The sequence below is a fragment of the Odontesthes bonariensis genome, chromosome 1, assembly GCF_027942865.1.
Source record: "Odontesthes bonariensis isolate fOdoBon6 chromosome 1, fOdoBon6.hap1, whole genome shotgun sequence".
Lineage (NCBI taxonomy): Eukaryota > Metazoa > Chordata > Actinopteri > Atheriniformes > Atherinopsidae > Odontesthes > Odontesthes bonariensis.
Genome location: NC_134506.1, coordinates 48,174,002 through 48,195,564, shown reverse-complemented (window position 1 = coordinate 48,195,564; position 21,563 = coordinate 48,174,002). Strand labels below are relative to the sequence as shown.

Sequence of the window (21,563 nt, the reverse complement as noted above, 5' to 3'; positions counted from 1 at the left end):
CCAAAGAACAACGGCACATGTTTAACTTTACACTCTTTACCAAAGAACAACGGCACATGTTTAACTTTACACTCTTTACCAAAGAGCAACGGCACATGTTTAACTTTACACTCTTTACCAAAGAGCAACGGCACATGTTTAACTTTACACTCTTTACCAAAGAGCAACGGCACATGTTTAACTTTACACTCTTTACCAAAGAGCAACGGCACATGTTTAACTTTACACTCTTTACCAAAGAGCAACGGCACATGTTTAACTTTACACTCTTTACCAAAGAGCAACGGCACATGTTTAACTTTACACTCTTTACCAAAGAGCAACGGCACATGTTTAACTTTACACTCTTTACCAAAGAGCAACGGCACATGTTTAACTTTACACTCTTTACCAAAGAGCAACGGCACATGTTTAACTTTACACTCTTTACCAAAGAACAACGGCACATGTTTAACTTTACACTCTTTACCAAAGAGCAACGGCACATGTTTAACTTTACACTCTTTACCAAAGAGCAACAGCACATGTTTAACTTTACACTCTTTACCAAAGAGCAACAGCACATGTTTAACTTTACACTCTTTACCAAAGAGCAACAGCACATGTTTAACTTTACACTCTTTACCAAAGAGCAACAGCACATGTTTAACTTTACACTCTTTACCAAAGAACCACAGCACATGTTTAACTTTACACTCTTTACCAAAGAACCACAGCACATGTTTAACTTTACACTCTTTACCAAAGAGCAACAGCACATGTTTAACTTTACACTCTTTACCAAAGAGCAACAGCACATGTTTAACTTTACACTCTTTACCAAAGAGCAACAGCACATGTTTAACTTTACACTCTTTACCAAAGAGCAACAGCACATGTTTAACTTTACACTCTTTACCAAAGAGCAACAGCACATGTTTAACTTTACACTCTTTACCAAAGAGCAACAGCACATGTTTAACTTTACACTCTTTACCAAAGAGCAACAGCACATGTTTAACTTTACACTCTTTACCAAAGAACCACAGCACATGTTTAACTTTACACTCTTTACCAAAGAGCAACAGCACATGTTTAACTTTACACTCTTTACCAAAGAGCAACAGCACATGTTTAACTTTACACTCTTTACCAAAGAGCAACAGCACATGTTTAACTTTACACTCTTTACCAAAGAACAACAGCACATGTTTAACTTTACACTCTTTACCAAAGAACCACAGCACATGTTTAACTTTACACTCTTTACCAAAGAACAACAGCACATGTTTAACTTTACACTCTTTATCTTATCACATTGACTACCAGCGGTTTTTACAGAATTATGTCGTAGACTCCCAGCGTTCTAAACTATTTTTTTGACGTTTTTTGTACAGTCACAGCATATTATGTGATAGGGCCACTGAAACATGTTATGGCTTTTTTTACTTATGTTTGAAAGCTGAGACTTTAAACTCTTTGTGGGTCAAAACCGCGTGTCTCTAGGTGCCGCCATTAGCGAGCAATCCTTAGCTAAACCAAGGCGGGTATCCACCAAAATCAACAACAAACTGAGATCGGGGCTTTTGTGAAACGTGCGCTCTTTCAGCCTGTCGCACTTTAGATACATATCCGGGTCAGAGGATTTGCGTCGTGTCACATGTGGCAAAGCTAACCTGTTCATAAGACCGCCTCCTTAGACTTGTCGCGTGTCCTCTTCTCCTTCTTGTTGTTTGTTTATGTTACTTTACCGTCACCCTCTGGAAACCGACACGTGCGATTGGACAAAATGCGGAAATGCACAACAATCAATGCGTAATGCCGTAATGATCAAAATGTCCAGATGATGACACCAGTTTTTGACTGCCATCTATGTCAGTTCTGTTCATCACATAATTACAAAAATCACACAGAATGTGCATTAGAATGTATAGATTCAGAATCCATGAAAAAAACGTAAAAACGTATTTTTACCATTTGGGAGCCAACGCATGGGCAGTAAAAACGTAGTTTTACGTGACTTGGGAGTCAATGTGTTAAGTAGGGCTGGGCCACGATTAAAATGTTTCATCTAATTGATCACGATTAATCGCATTTGTACGCAGAATCCAACAATGAATCCAAAAGTAGCGTATAGCTTTTAGCATTTAGCTTTATTTTAAATGTGCTGCCATATAAATGAAAGTGCTATAACATTTGTTGTGCAAACACACTTTTAACATCAGCATCTTTCTGTAGTTTTTATGTAGAAGCCTCGCTCCACTGTCTGTTTCCTTGAATGACTTGCTGCTATCAGTTGTGTGTTTTGTACGGTGGCCCTGAAGTGCAAATCACAATGGCAAAAGAGAAAACACGACTGCAAAATGTCAGGAGGGGGTGGTGAAGGTAGGACACGGATGCGGACTTATAAAAAGAAAACTGGATTTATTCACAGCAAGAAAAAACAAAGTACAAACAAAAGGCGCGGCTAAGCCGGATTAAAAAACGTAACTATGAAGAACAAACAAAAACACTTGGCATTACAAGGAATATATAAATACTTAGCTTAAGGTAGGTGACGAAGAACATGGGGTTGCACAGGAAACATGGCAAGGTGGTAACGAAGACAGGTAGGGAAGACAAGCAAAGATCCGACGACAAGACTTCTTCTTCTTCTTTGGTTTTTAATGGCAGCTGGCATCCTTTTAGTTGCATTTGCCGCCATTTACTGGACTCTACTCTACTCTTACTCCTATCTAAATTCTTTTGGCTAAACCAGTCTTCACCAGGTACCTCATTATGACCCTCCTCCCTTCCCTTGCCTTCCCATGCTCTACCAAGTTCCTTAAGCTCCCCCCTCCCTTACCTATTCCTTCCCTCAACCCTCTCCTCTCCCTCTTATACCTAGGACATTCTAATAATACATGTTCTACTGTTTCTCTTCCCCCACAACTACACTGACCTGTTGCATGTTTTCGACGACAAGACAGGGGAGACTGGAAACTAAATAGGGACTGAGTGATTAGTGAGTGGGTGCAGATGGTGGGAAAGGAACAGGTGCAGTGAATGAACTAATGAAGGGAAGTGAAGGGAAACGAAAGCCCTATTCGGACGGGACTAGTTCAATGGGGGGACGTATGGTAATGTTGGTTAACCAGACGACGCCAGGGAGAAGAAATGACCAATTCGGACGGGACAAGAAATCCCTGTAATATTCATCTAACATGGGAGGAGTCGTTGGTTACGCACAACCGTCACATCCTGGATGCTATGCATGTCTTCATTTCACTTCCGTAAACCCCATCTGTAAACAGACATGGCGCCGACCATGCGTGCTTGCAAGCAGCGCTTCATCCAGAACCTCCATGTTTGCAAACAGACACACCTAATTGTTTCTCTCTTTCAAAGGATGTGACGACATATTCCGTACTTATTCCCAAAGGTCGCATTCGCACGGGATTAGTATTACCTATGGTAGATACTCTGGACCGTTTCACAGGAGGTAGAATTCTCGGCAAAGTTTACCGACATACTCCGCTATCTTTACTGACATGGCGCGTTCGGACGGGACTAGATTTCCCGGTTATTATTACTCTACCCCAGGTCCCCCCATTAAACTAGTCCCGTCCGAATAGGGCTAAAAACATGGCAAAACTAAAAACTAAACATGGGCTAAAAACCAAAACGTGACATAATAAAACATAATTCCCGTGACGTGACAGAGCCCCCCCCCTCAAGGGGCGGATCCCAGACGACCCAAAAAGTCTGAGGGTGGGAAGGAGGGGCTCGGAGCCGGAGGCGGTCCGACGGGAGGCCAGACATCCGGCGGCGTGGTTGCAGTGGCCGATCCGGCAAGTGGCCAGAGCTCCGGCCTCGAGCGGCAGGAGGCGGTGGTCCAGCGGGCGGCCAGACCAACGATGTGGCGGCAGGAGGCGGCAAGAGGCGGCAGGAGGCGGCAGGAGGCGGCAGGAGGCGGCAGGAGGCGGCAGGAGGCGGTGGTCCGGCGGGCGGCCAAAATTCCGACGACGTGGAAGGAGGAGAAGCCGGAGACCATCCGGCGGGCGGCCAGACCTACGACGTGGCGGCAGGAGGCGGCAGGAGGCGGCAGGAGGCGGCAGGAGGCGGCAGGAGGCGGCAGGAGGCGGCAGGAGGCGGCAGGAGGCGGTGGTCCGGCGGGCGGCCAGAATTCCGACAACGAGGCTGGAGGAGGAGCCAGAGACCATCCGGCGGGCGGCCGGACATCTGAAAAGGGGGGAGCCCTCCCCTTAAGGGATGGATCCCAGACATCCCCAAAGTCTGGGGGTGGGAGGGGCTCGGAACTGTGAGTCTGAGGCTAAGTCAGCCTCTGCGGCTGTGGCAAGGTCTGGCCCAGGTTCGAGTCCCGCATCGGACGGCCCTGTGCTGCATGTCATTCCCCCTCTCTCTGCGCCCTGCTTCCTGTCTCTCTGAACTTTTTTATCCATTGAAGCCCCCCCCCAAATTTTTTAAAATTCTTTTTTTTTAAATAAATAAATAAAACCTGCGTGATAAAATATTTATCGGCGTTAAATAATTAATGAGTTAACTCGCCCAGCCCTAATTGTTATCTATGGCTTTATCTGCCTACTTTACTGTTTTATATCTATCTTATTTAGTATCCTACACTTTGACTCTGCCTTGTTACCGCAGCAACCACTAATACCCTCCCTTTTTCCTCATTACCGTTATTCCCAAGGAGTCTGGCTGGTCCCATTCAGAAGGATTCTGCACCCGTAACTATGAGGCACTGTTTCAGCTCGAAATTTCACCAAAGGTTAAAACAATCTGTTTAGGGTCTTTTTAACATTTATTTTATCATCTTTTTTATTTAAGTGAGGAAGGGCTAAGCCACATTAGCCTGTTTATAAGTTATAAGATATGAACCGGGGAGGCAGCAGCGTCTCTCCTTCTGTTCACAACTTTTTTACAACTTTTTTATGCTCTTTGTCAGGACATTATTTGTCAGGACATTATTGACTTTTTTACATATAGATCTGCTGCTGATGTTGCCCTAATAGCAGGAATAACCAGGTGAGATCATTCAGAAACACTGTCAGTGTACATCTCTCACAGGCCTTTATTTAACTCCTGAAATGATAGAAAGCATTTAGGATTAAGTTATTACTGGCTCAAAAAACCTCAAAAATATACTTTTAATATATCCAGTAACGTTTGTATAAAGAAGCCTGTGCACCAGGTTTGATGTTATGACCTTCCTTGGGGCGGGCTGATGTTTGGAGGTGGAGAAAATTAAGGCACAGTTTCAGCCTGGAAGCACCCAGGCTCCCTCGCCTGGCCTGGACTGGGGCATCAGGTGATGATGCAGGTGGATTCTCTGATCGCTGGTACCAGGAAACAGTGAAATAAAGTGCACGTTCATACCCAACCGACACTTTCGGAACAACGTGCACGTGGGGTTGTTAAACAAACACAGATACGGTGGACAAATTTGAAAAGTCAAGGTCGACCTGTTGGAGAAACACTGATGCTGTGAAACACACAGGTGACATATTACATTACATCCCATTACATTAAATTATATTACATTACATCACATTACGGTCATTCTGTAGATGCTTTTATCCAAAGCGACTTATGCCCCTTTTCCACCGAACGTTTTTGTACCAGTACAGCTCTACACGGTACGACTCTACCCTGATTGGGAGCTTTTCCATCGCGGGTTGAAGGTGGGACCGTTACAATTTTTAGCACCGGCTAGTACCTGCTTCAGAGGTGGGTCTAGTCGGTACTAGCGGATACTAAAACGTCACGTGATCAGTGCTGTCCACTGATTGGTCAGGTGAAATTACGTCCTACACGCAACGAAGCTCGGGGAGCTTTAAATAATCCCCCGCCGTATGAAAACACACCTGTGAGAGCAACAGAGAATAACGTAAGTTACGAATGTAACTACGGATCTGTGAGACCGAGGGATGACCGTCACTACGGTCTTAAAAAGGAGGCCATCGAGTCTCCTACATCCCGTGTGAGCTGGGAGTGAGCAGATAGAGCAGCCTCCACCAGGGCCATTGCATCTCCGTCTGCCGGGTCTAGCGTCTTACGCAGAGCCGCCAGCGTCATAGCAAGGGCATTGCCCATACGGGCTGCTCGTGCCGAACCGTTAAAAGACCTAGTGACCAGGCGGTCAAAACTTTAAAGTCTATCCTCTGATGGACAGGCAGCCGGTGTAAAGACCTCAGAGCTGGACTGATGTGGTCTGGACCTGGACCAGCATCAGAACTTTAAAGTCTATCCTCTGATGGACAGGCAGCCGGTGTAAAGACCTCAGAGCTGGACTGATGTGGTCTGGACCTGGACCAGCATCAGAACTTTAAAGTCTATCCTCTGATGGACAGGGAGCCGGTGTAAAGACCTCAGAGCTGGACTGATGTGGTCTGGACCTGGACCAGCATCAGAACTTTAAAGTCTATCCTCTGATGGACAGGCAGCCGGTGTAAAGACCTCAGAGCTGGACTGATGTGGTCTGGACCTGGACCAGCATCAGAACTTTAAAGTCTATCCTCTGATGGACAGGCAGCCGGTGTAAAGACCTCAGAGCTGGACTGATGTGGTCTGGACCTGGACCAGCATCAGAACTTTAAAGTCTATCCTCTGATGGACAGGCAGCCGGTGTAACGACCTCAGAGCTGGACTGATGTGGTCAGCAGCTCATACAGAACACAGTGACATTGATACTCTGATCAACACTTCCTTTCAGTGATCATTTCATACTTTCTCTGAGCTGTTTCCAAATCTTTCTCTGTATGTCTGCCCCAGGCTCCGCCCCCTCAGGTGGAAACGCACACTCAGCAGCACCTGTCCAAACTCCCAGCCTCCCCTGATAAGGTGTTCCCGGAGCCGTCCAATCCCGTCGCAACTGCCGGTATAAAGGCTGCTCGACCCGACAGAGCCGACACGATTGAGCCATGGCCTTCCTGTGGATCCTGTCCTGCCTCGCTTTCGCCGGCGCCGCCTACGGTGAGGCCCTGAGGGATGCTGGGGGATGTTTACAGCATCCTGGTTCTTTGTTGATTGATTGATTAGCTCCAGAATCAGACACAGATCAGTTCCTGTTTGTTGTTGTTGATGATGATGTAACAATGATGCAACAATGATGTCACCAGGTTGCGGCACCCCCGCCATCCCCCCCATCGTCACCGGTTACTCTCGCATTGTGAACGGCGAGGAGGCGGTGCCTCACTCCTGGCCCTGGCAGGTGTCCCTGCAGGTAAACCATCGAACAAACAAACAAACAAACTGCGGCGCCTTGCGGTGGCTTTAATGTTGTTGTTGTTGTTGTTTCAGGACTACACCGGCTTCCACTTCTGTGGAGGATCTCTCATCAATGAGAACTGGGTCGTGACCGCTGCTCACTGCAACGTCAGGTAAGTCCGTCAGGCTCCGCCCTCTGCACACGCCTGCAGGTAGAACAGGAAGTGATGTCATTGTGATGTCATTGTGCTTCCTGCGAGCAGGACGTCCCACCGCGTGATCCTCGGAGAGCACGACCGCGATTCCAACGCCGAGGCCGTCCAGGTGATGAAGGTCGGCCGGGTAAGCAGCAGCTCGTCGTCGCCTCGCACCGACTTCCTGTCTGTCCGCCGGTCCTAATAATGTCACTTCCTGCCAGGTGTTCAAACACCCCAACTACAACAGCTACACCATCAACAACGACGTCCTGCTCATCAAGCTCGCCAGCCCCGCCCAGCTGAACATGCGCGTTTCTCCCGTGTGCCTGGCCGAGGGCGCCGACAACTTCCCCGGGGGCATGAGGTGCGTGACCTCCGGCTGGGGTCTGACCCGCTACAACGGTAAGAGCCAATCAGAGAGCCGGCCAATCAGAGAGCCGGCCAATCAGAGAGCCAGCCAATCAGAGAGCCGGCCAATCAGAGCGCCGGCCAATCAGAGAGCCGGCCAATCAGAGCGCCGGCCAATCAGAGAGCCGGCCAATCAGAGCGCCGGCCAATCAGAGAGCCGGCCAATCAGAGAGCCGGCCAATCAGAGAGCCGGCAATCAGGGAGCCACCCAATCAGAGCGCCGGCCAATCAGAGTGCCGGCCAATCAGAGAGCCGGCCAATCAGAGCGCCGGCCAATCAGAGAGCCGGCCAATCAGAGAGCCGGCAATCAGGGAGCCACCCAATCAGAGAGCCGGCCAATCAGAGAACCGGCAATCAGAGAACCGGCCAATCAGAGAACCGGCCAATCAGAGAGCCGGCCAATCAGAGCCAATCAGAGCGCCGGCCAAACAGAGAGCCGGCCAATCAGATAGCACGTCTGAAGGCGGGGGGAAGGTGCTTATTGGTTATACTCAAGAATACTGACCAATGATTTCTGAGGCCAGATTAGTCGTCGATCCTGTTATTGATCCTGTCATTGACCAGTTATTGATCCTGTTATTGACCAGTTATTGATCCTGTCATTGACCAGTTATCGATCCTGTCATTGACCAGTTATCGATCATTAGAGACCAACAGTAAATATTGATGGTTTATTTTAAACACAAATTTCCTTCTAACTGATGTCCACCTCATGTGCACACACACATTAACCACCAGGGGCAGTGTAGGGGAGATACCTGTTAAGCTAACAGTGTGTGTGTGTGTGTTGTAGCCCCTAATACCCCCGCCCTGCTGCAGCAGGCCTCGCTGCCCCTCCTGACCAACACCGACTGCCGTAAACATTGGGGCAGTAAAATCTCCAACCTGATGATCTGCGCCGGAGCCTCCGGGGCCTCCTCGTGCATGGTGGGTAATTTCTGAGTCCTGGTTGATCCTCTCTGTCCTCGTCTCTGCTGTTATCTCAGGGTTTGTGATGATGTGTTTTCAGGGCGACTCCGGCGGTCCTCTGGTCTGCCAGAAGTCCGGAGCCTGGACTCTGGTGGGTATCGTGTCTTGGGGCAGTGGCACCTGCACCCCCACCATGCCCGGCGTGTACGCCCGCGTCACAGAGCTGCGTGGCTGGATCGACCAGACCATCGCTGCCAACTGAGCATGTCCAACAGAACGTCCAACAGAACTATTGTCACTGTGGAACTTAATAAAACTCAGAAACTCAGATGCTGTGTCCACGTCGTTTGTCCCACACGGCTTCTTCCTCTCATCTTCATCCCACTGATGCCTTTGCCTGTTTCCTCTGCCTCCATTTTCCCCAGTTCAGTGTACCCAGGACATCAGCTGTGTGTTAGCTTAGCTTAGCTTAGCTTAGCTTGAACACTGCAGATAAAGGGAAACAGGCAGCCTGGCTCATTCTGTGTGTCTGAGCTCCGTTACTGACCAGTGGAACTGGGTTCGTATGGTCTTTCATCTCATTTCTCCTTTTGTGTACGACTCTGTGATTCCTGCAAAGCTTTGCTGGCTCCGGGTGCGTCTCTCAAACAGTAAACGAATGCTGCTGGCCGTATTAAGACTTTGCCAGTTGATGAAAGATGTGCCCGAGGTTGGTTATCAGTCTGAACAAAGGTTGTGTGTTGGGTATCAGTATGGATAGAAGTGCATTGTAAGTTCTGGAGCTGCTGTTCAGGAGTCTATAGAGTGGGTTAGCTGTCCTTTTTCAGATTTGTTCTCCAAATGTTGGTAAAATGCATTCATTACGGAAGCAGGCGAGCAGCCCTGAAAGCTAAAACACACCTCTGGTTGCTTTATAGTGAATTAACTGTATTTCTGAGCAGTATGTAGGCGTCTGCGTTCCCATTCAGATAATAAATATCGACATGAAGAGACAAACCAGCCTGAAGTTATACCAGCTTATTTTCACAACAACACCTGGTCTTCAGGTCAAATCTCTTTGAACCCTTTGTGCGGTCTTAACATTGTGTTTACTCCCCATTGTAATACGGGTAAAAAAATGAGCCGCCCTACCAAAGCCCCAAAATAAAGCAACTTAATTGAATTTTAAATCCAAAATCTATTTTGTATGATGAAACCACCTGTTATTTATCTATTCAACTCAATTCAATACATTTTTTATCATGTAGTTTTTGTTACACAATACAAAAAGACAATCACCAGTTTTCAGGATTACACTTTTTTTTTTTACCACAAACCAACTGTCAGTTGGACCAACAGTTTTCTTGTTTTCTCAGTTTTCTTTGACAAAATAAAGGTTTATTATTGCTATTATATAAATGTGAAGTAATTACTTCTCAATTAATTATATTGAAGGGAAAAAAACAGTGAACTTTTTTCTGGTGTTTAAATGTTTTTATAAAAATGACCCATAAGACAATCTTTGTACCCTAGTGGTGTACAGCCCACATGGAAACATAAACAAAAATAAAGTCTGACTTTTTCTAATGATGGGGTCCCTTTAGGAAAAGTCATAAAATTTCATGTTGGAAAAAGATAGTTTAAGGTGTCACGCCCATGGACTTGTGTTTTTTAATATCATGTTTTAAGTTACGTTTTTGTGTTCAGTTCATGTCTTGGTTTTGAGTTTTTAGTTTTGCCATTGTTTTTCCCCTCACTTCCCTCACTCAGGTAATTAGTTCATTCCCCTCACCTGTCCATTGTCTCCAGCTGCACTCACTCTCCAATCACTCCCAGCCCTCTATTTAGTCTCTTGTCTCCCCTGTCTGTTTGTTGGTTCTTTGTTAGTGTTCATGACCTGTCTGTCCCAACCTGCCCGTCTTAAGCTAAGTATTTAATTATTCCATGCCATGAAAATCTTTTGTTTGTTTTTTCCCAGTTATGTTTTTGAAACCGGCTCAGGGTTTTTAGTTTGAACTTTGTTTTTTTGTTAATAAATCTGCTTTTACTTTTTAAATCCGCATCCGTGTCCTACCTTCCCCACCTGCACCCCAAAACCTGACATAAGGTGTTTTTTCTACAGCTAAACATGGTCGTGGGTCACTTTTGACCTGCAAGACAACAGGAGGGATAAACACCAAACACTTTTATCAACAATAGTTTATTTCACATAAACACATTTAATAAATCACACTGAAAAAGCCTCATCAACTCGTTTCTGTCCACGCGTGGCGGCAGCTGGCTGTGTGTCAGGTGCGTCTGGGTGGGCAGGTGTGGCCCACACGGCGGCAGTAGCAGATGGCGTTGAAGAAGCGGCAGTAGCAGGTGTCGCAGGGGTCGCAGCACGGCAGCGGGTACCCGAGGCAGGACTGCTTATGGGGGATGCAGCGGCGGGACGAGCGCATTGTGCGGCCCTGCATCTGCAGGCCGGCCGACGAGTCCTGCAGGACGGAGACGGGTCAACGGGTTAACGGATCAATGGGCCAACGGGTCAACAAGTCAACGGGTCAACAGATCAATGGGCCAACGGGTCAATGGTCAACAGATCAATGGGCCAACGGATCAATGGTCAACAGATCAATGGGCCAAAGGGTCAACGGGTCAACAAGTCAACGGATCAATGGGCCAACGGGTCAACAGATCAACGGGTCAAGGGGTCAACGGGTCAACGAGTCAACGGTCAACGGGTCAACGAGTCAAAGGTCAACGGGTTAACGGATCAATGGGCCAACGGGTCAACGGGTCAACAAGTCAATGGGTCAACGGGTCAACAGATCAATGGGCCAAAGGGTCAACAAGTCAACGGGTCAACGGATCAATGGGCAAACGGGTCAACAGATCAATGGACCAACTGGTCAACGGGTCAACAGATCAATGGGCCAACGGGTCAATGGGTCAACTGGTCGACAGATCAACGGGCTAACGGGTCAACAAGTCAACGGGTCAACGCGTCAACGGGTTAACAAGTCAACCGATCAACGGATCAACGGGTCAACGGATCAACGGTCAACGGTCAACGGTCAACGGATCAACGGGTCAACGGATCAACGGGTCAACAGTCAACGGGTCAACGGATCAACGAGTCAAGGGATCAACGGGTCAACGGGTCAACAGGTCAACGGGTCAACGGGTTGACAAATCAATGGGCCAACGGGTCAACAGATGAAGGGGTCAACGGGTCAACAGGTCAACAGGTCAATGGGTCAACAAGTCAACGGTCAATGGGTCAACAAGTCAACGGGTCAACGATTTTAATGGATCAGTGGGCCAACGGGTCAACAAGTTAACAGGTCAACATGTTAACGGGTCAACGGGTCAACGTGTCAACGGGTCAACGGGTCAACGGGTCAACGGGTCAAGGGGTCAACAAGTCAACGGGTCAACGGGTCAACGAGTCAACGGGTCAACAAGTCAACGGGTCAACGAGTCAACGGGTCAACGAGTCAACGGGTCAACAAGTCAATGGTCAATGGTCAACGGGTCAACAAGTCAACGGGCCAACGGGCCAACGGGTCAACGATCAACGGGTCAACGGGTCAACAGATCAACAGGTCAACGATTTTAACGGATCAATGGGCCACCGGGTCAACAAGTCAACGGGTCAACGATTTTAATGGATCAATGGGCCAACGGCTCAATGGGCCAACGGCTCAACGGGTCAACGGGCCAACGGATCAATGGGTCAACGGGTCAAGGGGTCAACGGTCAACGGGTCAAGGGGTCAACGGTCAACGGGTCAACAAGTCAACGGTCAACGGGTCAACAAGTCAACGGGTCAACAAGTCAAGTCAACGGGTCAACGATTTTAATGGATCAATGGGCCAACGGGTCAACGGGTCAACAAGTCAACAAGTTAACGGGTCAACATGTCAACGGGTCAACGGGTCAACAGATCAACAGGTCAACGGGCCAACGGGTCAACAGGTCAATGGACCAATGGGTCAACGTATCAACAATCAACGGGTCAAGGGGTCAACAAGTCAACGGGTCAACGAGTCAACGAGTCAACGGGTCAACGAGTCAACGGGTCAACGAGTCAACGGGTCAACAAGTCAATGGTCAATGGTCAATGGGTCAACAAGTCAACGGGTCAACAAGTCAACGGGTCAACAAGTCAACGGGCCAACGGGTCAACGATCAACGGGTCAGCGGGTCAACAGATCAACAGCTCAACGGGCCAACGGGCCAACGGGTCAACAGGTCAATGGACCAACGGGTCAACGTATCAACGGTCAACAGGTCAACAGGTCAACATGTCAACGGGTCAACGGGTCAACGGGTCAACATGTCAACAGGTCAACGATTTTAATGGATCAATGGGCCAACGGGTCAACAAGTCAACGGGTCAACATGTCAACGGGTCAACGGGTTAACGGATCAATCGGCCAACGGGTCAACGGGTCAACGGTCAACGGGTCAACAGATCAACAGGTCAACGGGCCAACGGGTCGACGGGTCAACAGGTCAATGGACCAACGGGTCAACGTATCAACGGTCAACGGGTCAACGAGTCAACGAGTCAACGGGTCAACGAGTCAATGGGTCAACAAGTCAATGGTCAACGGGTCAACAGGTCAACGGGTCAACAAGTCAACGGGTCAACAAGTCAACAGGTCAACGATTTTAATGGATCAATGGACCAACGGGCCAACGGGCCAACGGGTCAACGGATCAATGGGCCACCGGGTCAACAAGTCAAGGGGTCAACGGGTCAACAAGTCAACGGGTCAACAAGTCAACGGTCAACGGGTCAACGGGTCAACAAGTCAACGGGTCAACGATTTTAATGGATCAATGGGCCAACGGGTCAACAAGTCAACAAGTTAACGGGTCAACATGTCAACGGGTCAACGATTTTAATGGATCAATGGGCCAACGGGTCAACGGGTCAACAAGTCAACAAGTTAACGGGTCAACATGTCAACAGGTCAACGGATCAACGGGTCAACGGGTTAACGGATCAATCGGCCAACGGGTCAACGATCAATGGGTCAACGGGTCAACGGTCAACGGGTCAACAGATCAACAGGTCAACGGGCCAACGGGTCAACGGGTCAACGGGTCAACGAGTCAATGGGTCAACAAGTCAATGGTCAACGGGTCAACAGGTCAACGGGTCAACAAGTCAACGGGTCAATGGGTCAACAAGTCAATGGTCAACGGGTCAACAGGTCAACGGGTCAACAAGTCAACGGGTCAACGGGTCAACAAGTCAACAGGTCAACGATTTTAATGGATCAATGGGCCAACGGGTCAACGATCAATGGGCCACCGGGTCAACAAGTCAACGATTTTAATGGGCCAACGGGTCAACGGGCCAATGGGTCAACGGCTCAACGGGTCAACGGGCCAACGGATCAACAAGTCAACGGGTCAACAAGTCAACGGGTTAACGGATCAATGGGCCACCGGGTCAACAAGTCAACGGGTCAACGATTTTAATGGATCAATGGGCCACCGGGTCAACAAGTCAACGTGTCAACGATTTTAATGGGCCAACGGGTCAACGGGCCAATGGGTCAACGGCTCAACGGGTCAACGGGCCAACGGATCAACAAGTCAACGGGTCAACAAGTCAACGGGTTAACGGATCAATGGGCCACTGGGTCAACAAGTCAACGGGTCAACGATTTTAATGGATCAATGGGCCAACGGCTCAACGGGTCAACAGGTCAACTGTCAAGGGGTCAACGGGTCAACGGGTCAACAAGTCACGGGTCAACAAGTCAAGGGGTCAACGGTCAACAAGTCAACGGTCAACGGGTCAACGGGTCAACAAGTCAACGGGTCAACGATTTTAATGGATGAATGGGCCAACGGGTCAACGGGTCAACAAGTCAACAAGTTAACGGGTCAACATGTCAACGGGTCAACGATTTTAATGGATCAATGAGCCAACGTGTCAACAAGTTAACGGGTCAACGGGTCAACGGGCCAACGGGTCAACAGGTCAATGGACCAACGGGTCAACGGGTCAACGTATCAACGGTCAACGGGTCAACAAGTCAAGGGGTCAATGGTCAACGGGCCAATGGGTCAACGGGTCAACGGGTCAACAAGTCAACGGGTCAATAAGTCAAGGGGTCAACGGTCAACGGGTCAACAAGTCAACGGGTCAACGGGTCAACGGTCAACGGGTCAACAAGTCAACGGGTCAACGGGTCAACAAGTCAACGGGTCAACGATTTTAATGGATTAATGGGCCAACGGGTCAACGGGTCAACAAGTTAACGGGTCAACGGGTTAATGGATCAATCGGCCAACGGGTCAACGATCAACGGGTCAACGGGTCAATGGGTCAACGGGTCAACGGGTCAACGGGTCAACGATTTAACGGATCAATGGGCCAACGGGTCAACGGGCCAATGGGTCAACGGGCCAACAAGTCAACGGGTCAACAGATCAATGGGACAACGGGTCAACGGGTCAACAAGTAAACGGGTCAACAGATCAATGGGACAACGGGTCAACGGGTCAACGGAAACGGGTCAACGGATCAATGGGCCAACAGGTCAATGGGTCAACTTTAAACGGGTCAACGGGTCAAATAAACGTTTAAAGAAAGCAGGATACCCTACCTCATCGAAGGACCCGGTGTCCATCAGGAAGTGGTCCTCCACAGAGTCCACCGGCAGGAGGCCGGGGTCCTGTGCAGAGAGGGCGGCGTGGCCTCTTTCTGCAGAACATAAGAAGAAGAAGAGCTGCTGTTCACCTGAACAATATTCAAAGGTTAAAGGTCACCCCAAGGTCAGAAACCCAAGAGCTACATCTCAAACTCTGCAGGCCTCAGTTAGCATGTTAAAGGTTAAAGGTCACCGCAAGGTCAGAAACCCAAGAGCTACATCTCAGACTCTGCAGGGCTCAGTTAGCATATTAAAGGTTAAAGGTCACGCCAAGGTCAGAAACCCAAGAGCTAAATCTCAGACTCTGCAGGCCTCAGTTAGCATGTTAAAGGTTAAAGGTCACCCCAAGGTCAGAAACCCAAGAGCTACATCTCAGACTCTGCGGGCCTCAGTAAGCATGTTGGATCAGGGGTTCACTTAGTTTCTCACTCACACACTGCTGCTACCAGCTGCTGGATCAGGGGTTCACTTAGTTTCTCACTGCTGCTACCAGCTGCTGGATCAGGGGTTCACTTAGTTTCTCACTGCTGCTACCAGCTGCTGGATCAGGGGTTCACTTAGTTTTTCACTGACTGCTGCTACCAGCTGCTGGATCAGGGGTTCACTTAGTTTCTCACTCACTGCTCACATTGATGGAACATCGACGGAACATTGATGGAGCATCGATGGAACATCGACGGAACATTGATGGAAGACAGACGAACATTGATGGAACATTGATGGAACATTGACGGAACATTGACGGAACACTGATGGGACAAGATGGAACATTGATGGAACATTGATGGAACATTGATGGAACATTGACGGAACACTGACGGAACACTGATGGGACATAATGGAACATTGATGGAACACTGATGGAACATTGATGGAACATTGACGGAACATTGATGGAACATTGATGGAACATTGACGGAACATAATGGAACATCGATGGAACATCGATGGAACATTGATGGAACATTGATGGAGCCTCGATGGAACATTGATGGAACACAGACGGAACATTGATGGAACATTGATGGAACATTGATGGAACATTGACGGAACATTGATGGAACACAGACGGAACATTGACGGAACATTGATGGAACATCGACGGAACATTGATGGAACATCGATGGAACATTGATGGAACATTGATGGAACACTGATGGAACATTGATGGAACACTGATGGAACATTGATGGAACACAGATGGAACATTGATGGAACAACGACGGAACATTAATGGAACATTGATGGAACATTGATGGAACACTGACGGAACATTGATGGAACACTGACGGAACATTGATGGAACACAGACGGAACATTGATGGAGCATTGATGGAACATTGATGGAACATCGAAGGAACATTGATGGAACATTGACGGAACACAGATGGAACACTGATGGAACACTGACGGAACATTGATGGAACACTGACGGAACATTGATGGAACACAGACGGAACATTGATGGAGCATCGACGGAACATTGATGGAGCATCGATAGAACATTGATGGAACATTGATGGAACACAGACGGAACATTGATGGAACATTGATGGAACATCGATGGAACATTGATGGAACATCGACGGAACATTGATGGAACAAAGACGGAACATTGATGGAGCATCGATGGAACATTGATGGAACATCGACGGAACATTGGTGGAACATCGACGGAACATTGACGGAACACAGATGGAACACTGATGGAACATTGATGGAACATCGACGGAACATTGATGGAACATTGATGGAACATTGATGGAATATTGACGGAACACAGATGGAACACTGATGGAACACTGATGGAACATTGATGGAACATTGACGGAACATTGACGGAACACAGATTGAACATTGATGGAACATTGACGGAACACAGATTGAACATTGATGGAACATTGACGGAACATTGACGGCACATTGACTGAACATTGATGGAACATCGATGGAATATTGATGGAACATTGACGGAACACAGATGGAACACTGATGGAACATTGATGGAACATCGACGGAACATTGATGGAACATTGACGGAACACAGATTGAACATTGATGGAACATTGACGGAACACAGATGGAACACTGATGGAACACTGATGGAACATTGATGGAACATCGACGGAACATTGATGGAACATCGATGGAACATTGATGGAACATTGACGGAACACAGATTGAACATTGATGGAACACTGATGGAACATTGATGGAACATTGATGGAACATTGACGGAACACAGATTGAACATTAATGGAACATTGACGGAACACAGATTGACCATTGATGGAACATTGACGGAACATTGATGGAACATTGATGGTGTTTGTAATAAACTCATCTGATCAATACGTTACCAGGACTCCCTCAGACTTGGACTCCTTTGTTTACACATTTTACTCAAACATGTAGACATACTTTCACCTTGTTTGGTTTGTTTCAATCTGTTATTCAGTTATAAGTTTAAATCTTCTCCATGTTCATTGTCAAACTTTAACTCAGTCGGTCTAATAAAGTCTTGGTTTGGACGGTGTTACTGACCGAGGTCAGAAAGGTAGGCGGCGTCGGAGCGGCGGCCGGAGACTGGACCCTCGTTCAGTTGCATGTTTCCGTGAACCAGGGAGCAGGAGAGCCGCAGCAAACTGAGGGACCAACATCCGAGCAGAACCGAGCTGAACATCCTGCTGCTGTCAGAAAGGAGAAGAATCTGCACCACAACTCCCACAATCCTCGGCTGCTCCAACAACAGCCTCTGAAACAGGAACAATGTCGTTTACATGGTTTTATTACTCAGCAAAAGTCATCTCAAAGCACTTTAATGATGCAGTCCAGATCAGTCCAGTTAGGGTTAACCCTAACCCTAACCCCAACCCCAACCCTAACCCTAACCCCAACCCTAACCCCAACCCTAACCCTAACCCTACCCAACCCAACCCAACCCAACCCTAACCCCCTAACCCTAACCCACCCTACCCTACCCTAACCCCAACCCTAACCCTAACCTTAACCTGCTCCCCTACCCGAACCAGGGTCTGTATCCTCTTCCTCCCCCTAAACCCAACCCCCAGGACGGAGATGGCCCAGACCCGCCTCACACACACATACACATCCTACACAACACACACCTCCCTCACCCCCACACCTCATACCATTTGTCTCCACCTTTTCACACCAAATCACTGGTTTACATCAAATAATCAAACACAACTTTTCCAGACCACAGTCCCAACACCCGGCCTTCAGGAACCACCAGATCATCTCAGCCTATAGGAAACACAAAAGCCTTCAATCCATCCTCACAAGATCCAAATACTCAGACCATAGACCCATACCCCAACCCAAACATAACCATCATTACAGAAATAGAAAATTCATCCACAACCCATACCTTGACACAGCTTTTCCCATCCTAGGCTCTTTGTCCATCACCACCACCAACACAGTTTACATCATTACATGCACACTCTGCCACAAACACTATATCGGAGAGACAAAACTCTCCATCCACACCCGCCTCTCCCAACACCTCTATAATATTGGGGAAGGTCGACTCACCACCCCCCTGGTCCAACATTTCCAGCTACATTCACCCACCCACCTGATCATATCCGGTCTACAGAGCAACGACCGTTGGACTTGTGGGCAGAGGAAGAGAGCGGAGAAGATTTGGATTCACAGGCTTGGGACCACCGTGCCGGGAGGACTCAACGATGAATGACAGCCAACTCCCACCGGCACCTCCTAGCACGGTCCTCCCAAGCCTGGGCCTGCATTTTTTTGACTACGCAGATCCCAACATTTTTAACCCACCACATAGCAGAGGGGATAGAGCCCCTGGTCTGCTAGACGGCGGACCGGGGTTTGATTCCCCTCCAGAGCAAGATGTTTTTAATTTTTAACTCCAAATTTATTAATTAACCCCCCCCCCCCCCCACTAATTTTATAATCAGATCTTATAGGTAGGACTAGGGGACCCTTCGTTACTAATTTTTATTACTATATTATTGTGTGTGTTATATTGTGTAGTCTTTAGCACTTTTGTATTATTAGCACTTATTTTCAAGCACTTTATACTAACCCAACAAGCACTTATGGGTCCCCTACTCCTCCTCTTGGAATCCCCTTTTAATTTATTTATTCATAGTATTTTTTACTTTTTCGCATCTATTTTTTACTTTTTAAACATTTCTTATCTTTTATTTTAATTTTACCTTTTTATTTTTTTATATATATTTTTAATCTTTAATTTTAATAATAAAAATAACCATTACGAAGGAACTAAAACACTCTACGGAGCACCCTTTTCTTTTCCTTTTGAAATTTTTTGGGATCCGCGTGGCCAGGGCCGGGGGTGGGCCCGGGGGCGCGCCCCCTCTAGGGGGTGCTGCTGCTAGGCCACACCCCCGCAGGCCCCTCTTGTTCCTCTGCCCTGGTGCTCTGCCTGGGATCGAACCCTGACCTCTGGTGGGGGAGACCACTTATTTTACCTCCACACTAAACTTCCCCACAGTTCAGTAGCCCAGTGCACATGATTTTAATCCAAACCCATAACCCTAACCCACCCAACCTACCCTAACCCTACCCTAACCCTAACCCCAACCCTAACCCATAACCCTAACTCCAACCCTAACCCACCCTACCCTACCCTAACCCCAACCCTAACCCCAACCCTAACCCTAACCCCAACCCACCCTACCCTACCCTACCCTACCCTACCCTACCCTACCCTAACCCCAACCCTAACCCCAACCCTAACCCTAACCCCAACCCCAACCCTAACCCACCCTACCCTACCCTAACCCCAACCCTAACCCTTACCCTCCATCAGAACCAGAACCAGGAAGGGCGGCCATCTGCCTGGACCTTAAACAGCTTTCACTGTGACAAGCTCGTCACTTCCTGGTTGGGTTTTATCAAAGACTTTACTTTGGGTTATAAAATAAATTCTTTATTTATTTTAAAATAAATTCTTTATTGATTTATTTAAAATAAATTCTTTATTTATTTTATAGAATTAGGGTTAACCTAACACCCTTTATTTTAATTCAAATATGTGAGTCTGAATATGTGAGTCTGTCTCCGCCTGCCTAAACAATCAACATGAATTCATCGTCTGTTAAACCCAAAGAAATCAGCCGTCAGATCAAAATCATTCACAGAGAAGAAGGAAGAGGAAACTCACCTTTCTCTGTGGCTCCCGCCGTTTGTCTCGGCTCGTTCTGGGGGGCCATTTAAAGACTCCTGGACAGGAGGGAGGTCACATGACCAGGGGGGGGGGAGGAGCATCATCAGCAACAGGGGGACGTCTCCGGGAAACATCAGAGCATGTGTGTGTGTGTGTGATATTTCATCAGAGAGTGGAACTAAAAACCCTTTTTAACCCTTTTGATGCTTATTAATGCTTAAAAACCCTCTCACACAGGACACAAACCCACTAACATCTGTATTTGCAGATGTTTCACAGCTCAGTCACTGTTTCCACTGCAGAACAGAGCTGTGAGATTAGTTCCCTGGGAGAGTTCCTGATATCCAGTGTTTCTGAATAAACAAAGTAAAGAATAATCTACTGAAAATGTTCTGTGAAAGAGAAGCAGCTGATCATCTGAGGAGTAAATCAGACTGAAATATTCTTAAAGTACATTTAAAGGTTTCTGTGTTTCTTTTAGTGGAGATAAAACAAATATGGAACATCAAGAACAGAAAGAATTTATTCCTCTGAGCTACTGAATACTGAGTCTGAGTGTTGGACGTTTGCTTAATACAGAGGATGGAACAGTATCTGTGGATATGTTGTACAGAACATTTACGTTGTGTCTGTGGAAGCTCAGTCTAACATTTACTCTCAGGCGCCATCATGAAGTTAAAATAGCTCGCCCGATGAACGCTGGCATAGGCTGCAGCCCCCCGCGACCCGACCGACGGATTCAGCGGGTATATAAGATGGATGGATGGATTAACTAGTTTCTTCTTCTTCTGCTCCTTTTCCTCGGAGACTGTTCAGTCTGCAGATCTGTTTCCCCTGTTTTATCTTTGGTGTAAACTCAGAGGTTATGAGGTTCTGCCATGGATCCATTGGACCATCTACAGCTCGGTCCAGCTGAGTCCTGGTGGACTGACCCTGTGTTCTGGTTCTGGATCCTGCTCAGATGAACCCATGGTGAGCTGTTCTGCTGGTCAGCTGACATTTATCCTGTTTTTAAGCTCTCCCTGATATGTT

General features: G+C 47.6%; 2 protein-coding genes across 2 annotated transcripts; one reads left to right on the top strand and one right to left on the bottom strand.

Annotated features, from left to right (window-relative positions):
• Window positions 1-6,902: 6,902 nt before the first annotated feature.
• On the top strand, window positions 6,903-8,964 carry LOC142394070 (chymotrypsin A-like). The gene is made up of 7 exons (XM_075478378.1): window positions 6,903-6,954; window positions 7,101-7,204; window positions 7,282-7,361; window positions 7,452-7,530; window positions 7,607-7,787; window positions 8,587-8,720; window positions 8,803-8,964. Exons 1-7 carry the CDS (start codon window positions 6,903-6,905, stop codon window positions 8,962-8,964), a joined length of 792 nt encoding a protein of 263 aa, XP_075334493.1.
• A 1,944-nt stretch (window positions 8,965-10,908) lies between these two features.
• Window positions 10,909-18,094, bottom strand: agrp (agouti related neuropeptide). The gene is made up of 3 exons (XM_075477772.1): window positions 17,888-18,094; window positions 15,299-15,396; window positions 10,909-11,161 (listed from the first exon to the last, which is right to left on the bottom strand). The coding sequence occupies exons 1-3, from the start codon at window positions 18,024-18,026 to the stop codon at window positions 10,970-10,972; spliced, it is 429 nt and encodes a 142-aa protein (XP_075333887.1). The 5' UTR covers window positions 18,027-18,094; the 3' UTR covers window positions 10,909-10,969.
• Between the last annotated feature and the right edge of the window lie 3,469 nt (window positions 18,095-21,563).

What these genes read in the sequence shown, in the direction of transcription:
- LOC142394070 (XM_075478378.1), top strand. Translation starts at nt 6,903, where the DNA reads ATGGCCTTCCTGTGGATCCTGTCCTGCCTCGCTTTCGCCGGCGCCGCC. An exon ending in AGGTGATGAAGGTCGGCCGG is followed by an intron (nt 7,531 to 7,606) that starts GTAAGCAGCAGC and finishes ACTTCCTGCCAG; the next exon opens with GTGTTCAAACACCCCAACTA. An exon ending in CCGGGGCCTCCTCGTGCATG is followed by an intron (nt 8,721 to 8,802) that starts GTGGGTAATTTC and finishes ATGTGTTTTCAG; the next exon opens with GGCGACTCCGGCGGTCCTCT.
- agrp (XM_075477772.1), bottom strand. Translation starts at nt 18,026, where the DNA reads ATGTTCAGCTCGGTTCTGCTCGGATGTTGGTCCCTCAGTTTGCTGCGG. An exon ending in CGCCTACCTTTCTGACCTCG is followed by an intron (nt 15,397 to 17,887) that starts GTCAGTAACACC and finishes TATGTTCTGCAG; the next exon opens with AAAGAGGCCACGCCGCCCTC. An exon ending in ACACCGGGTCCTTCGATGAG is followed by an intron (nt 11,162 to 15,298) that starts GTAGGGTATCCT and finishes TCCGTCCTGCAG; the next exon opens with GACTCGTCGGCCGGCCTGCA.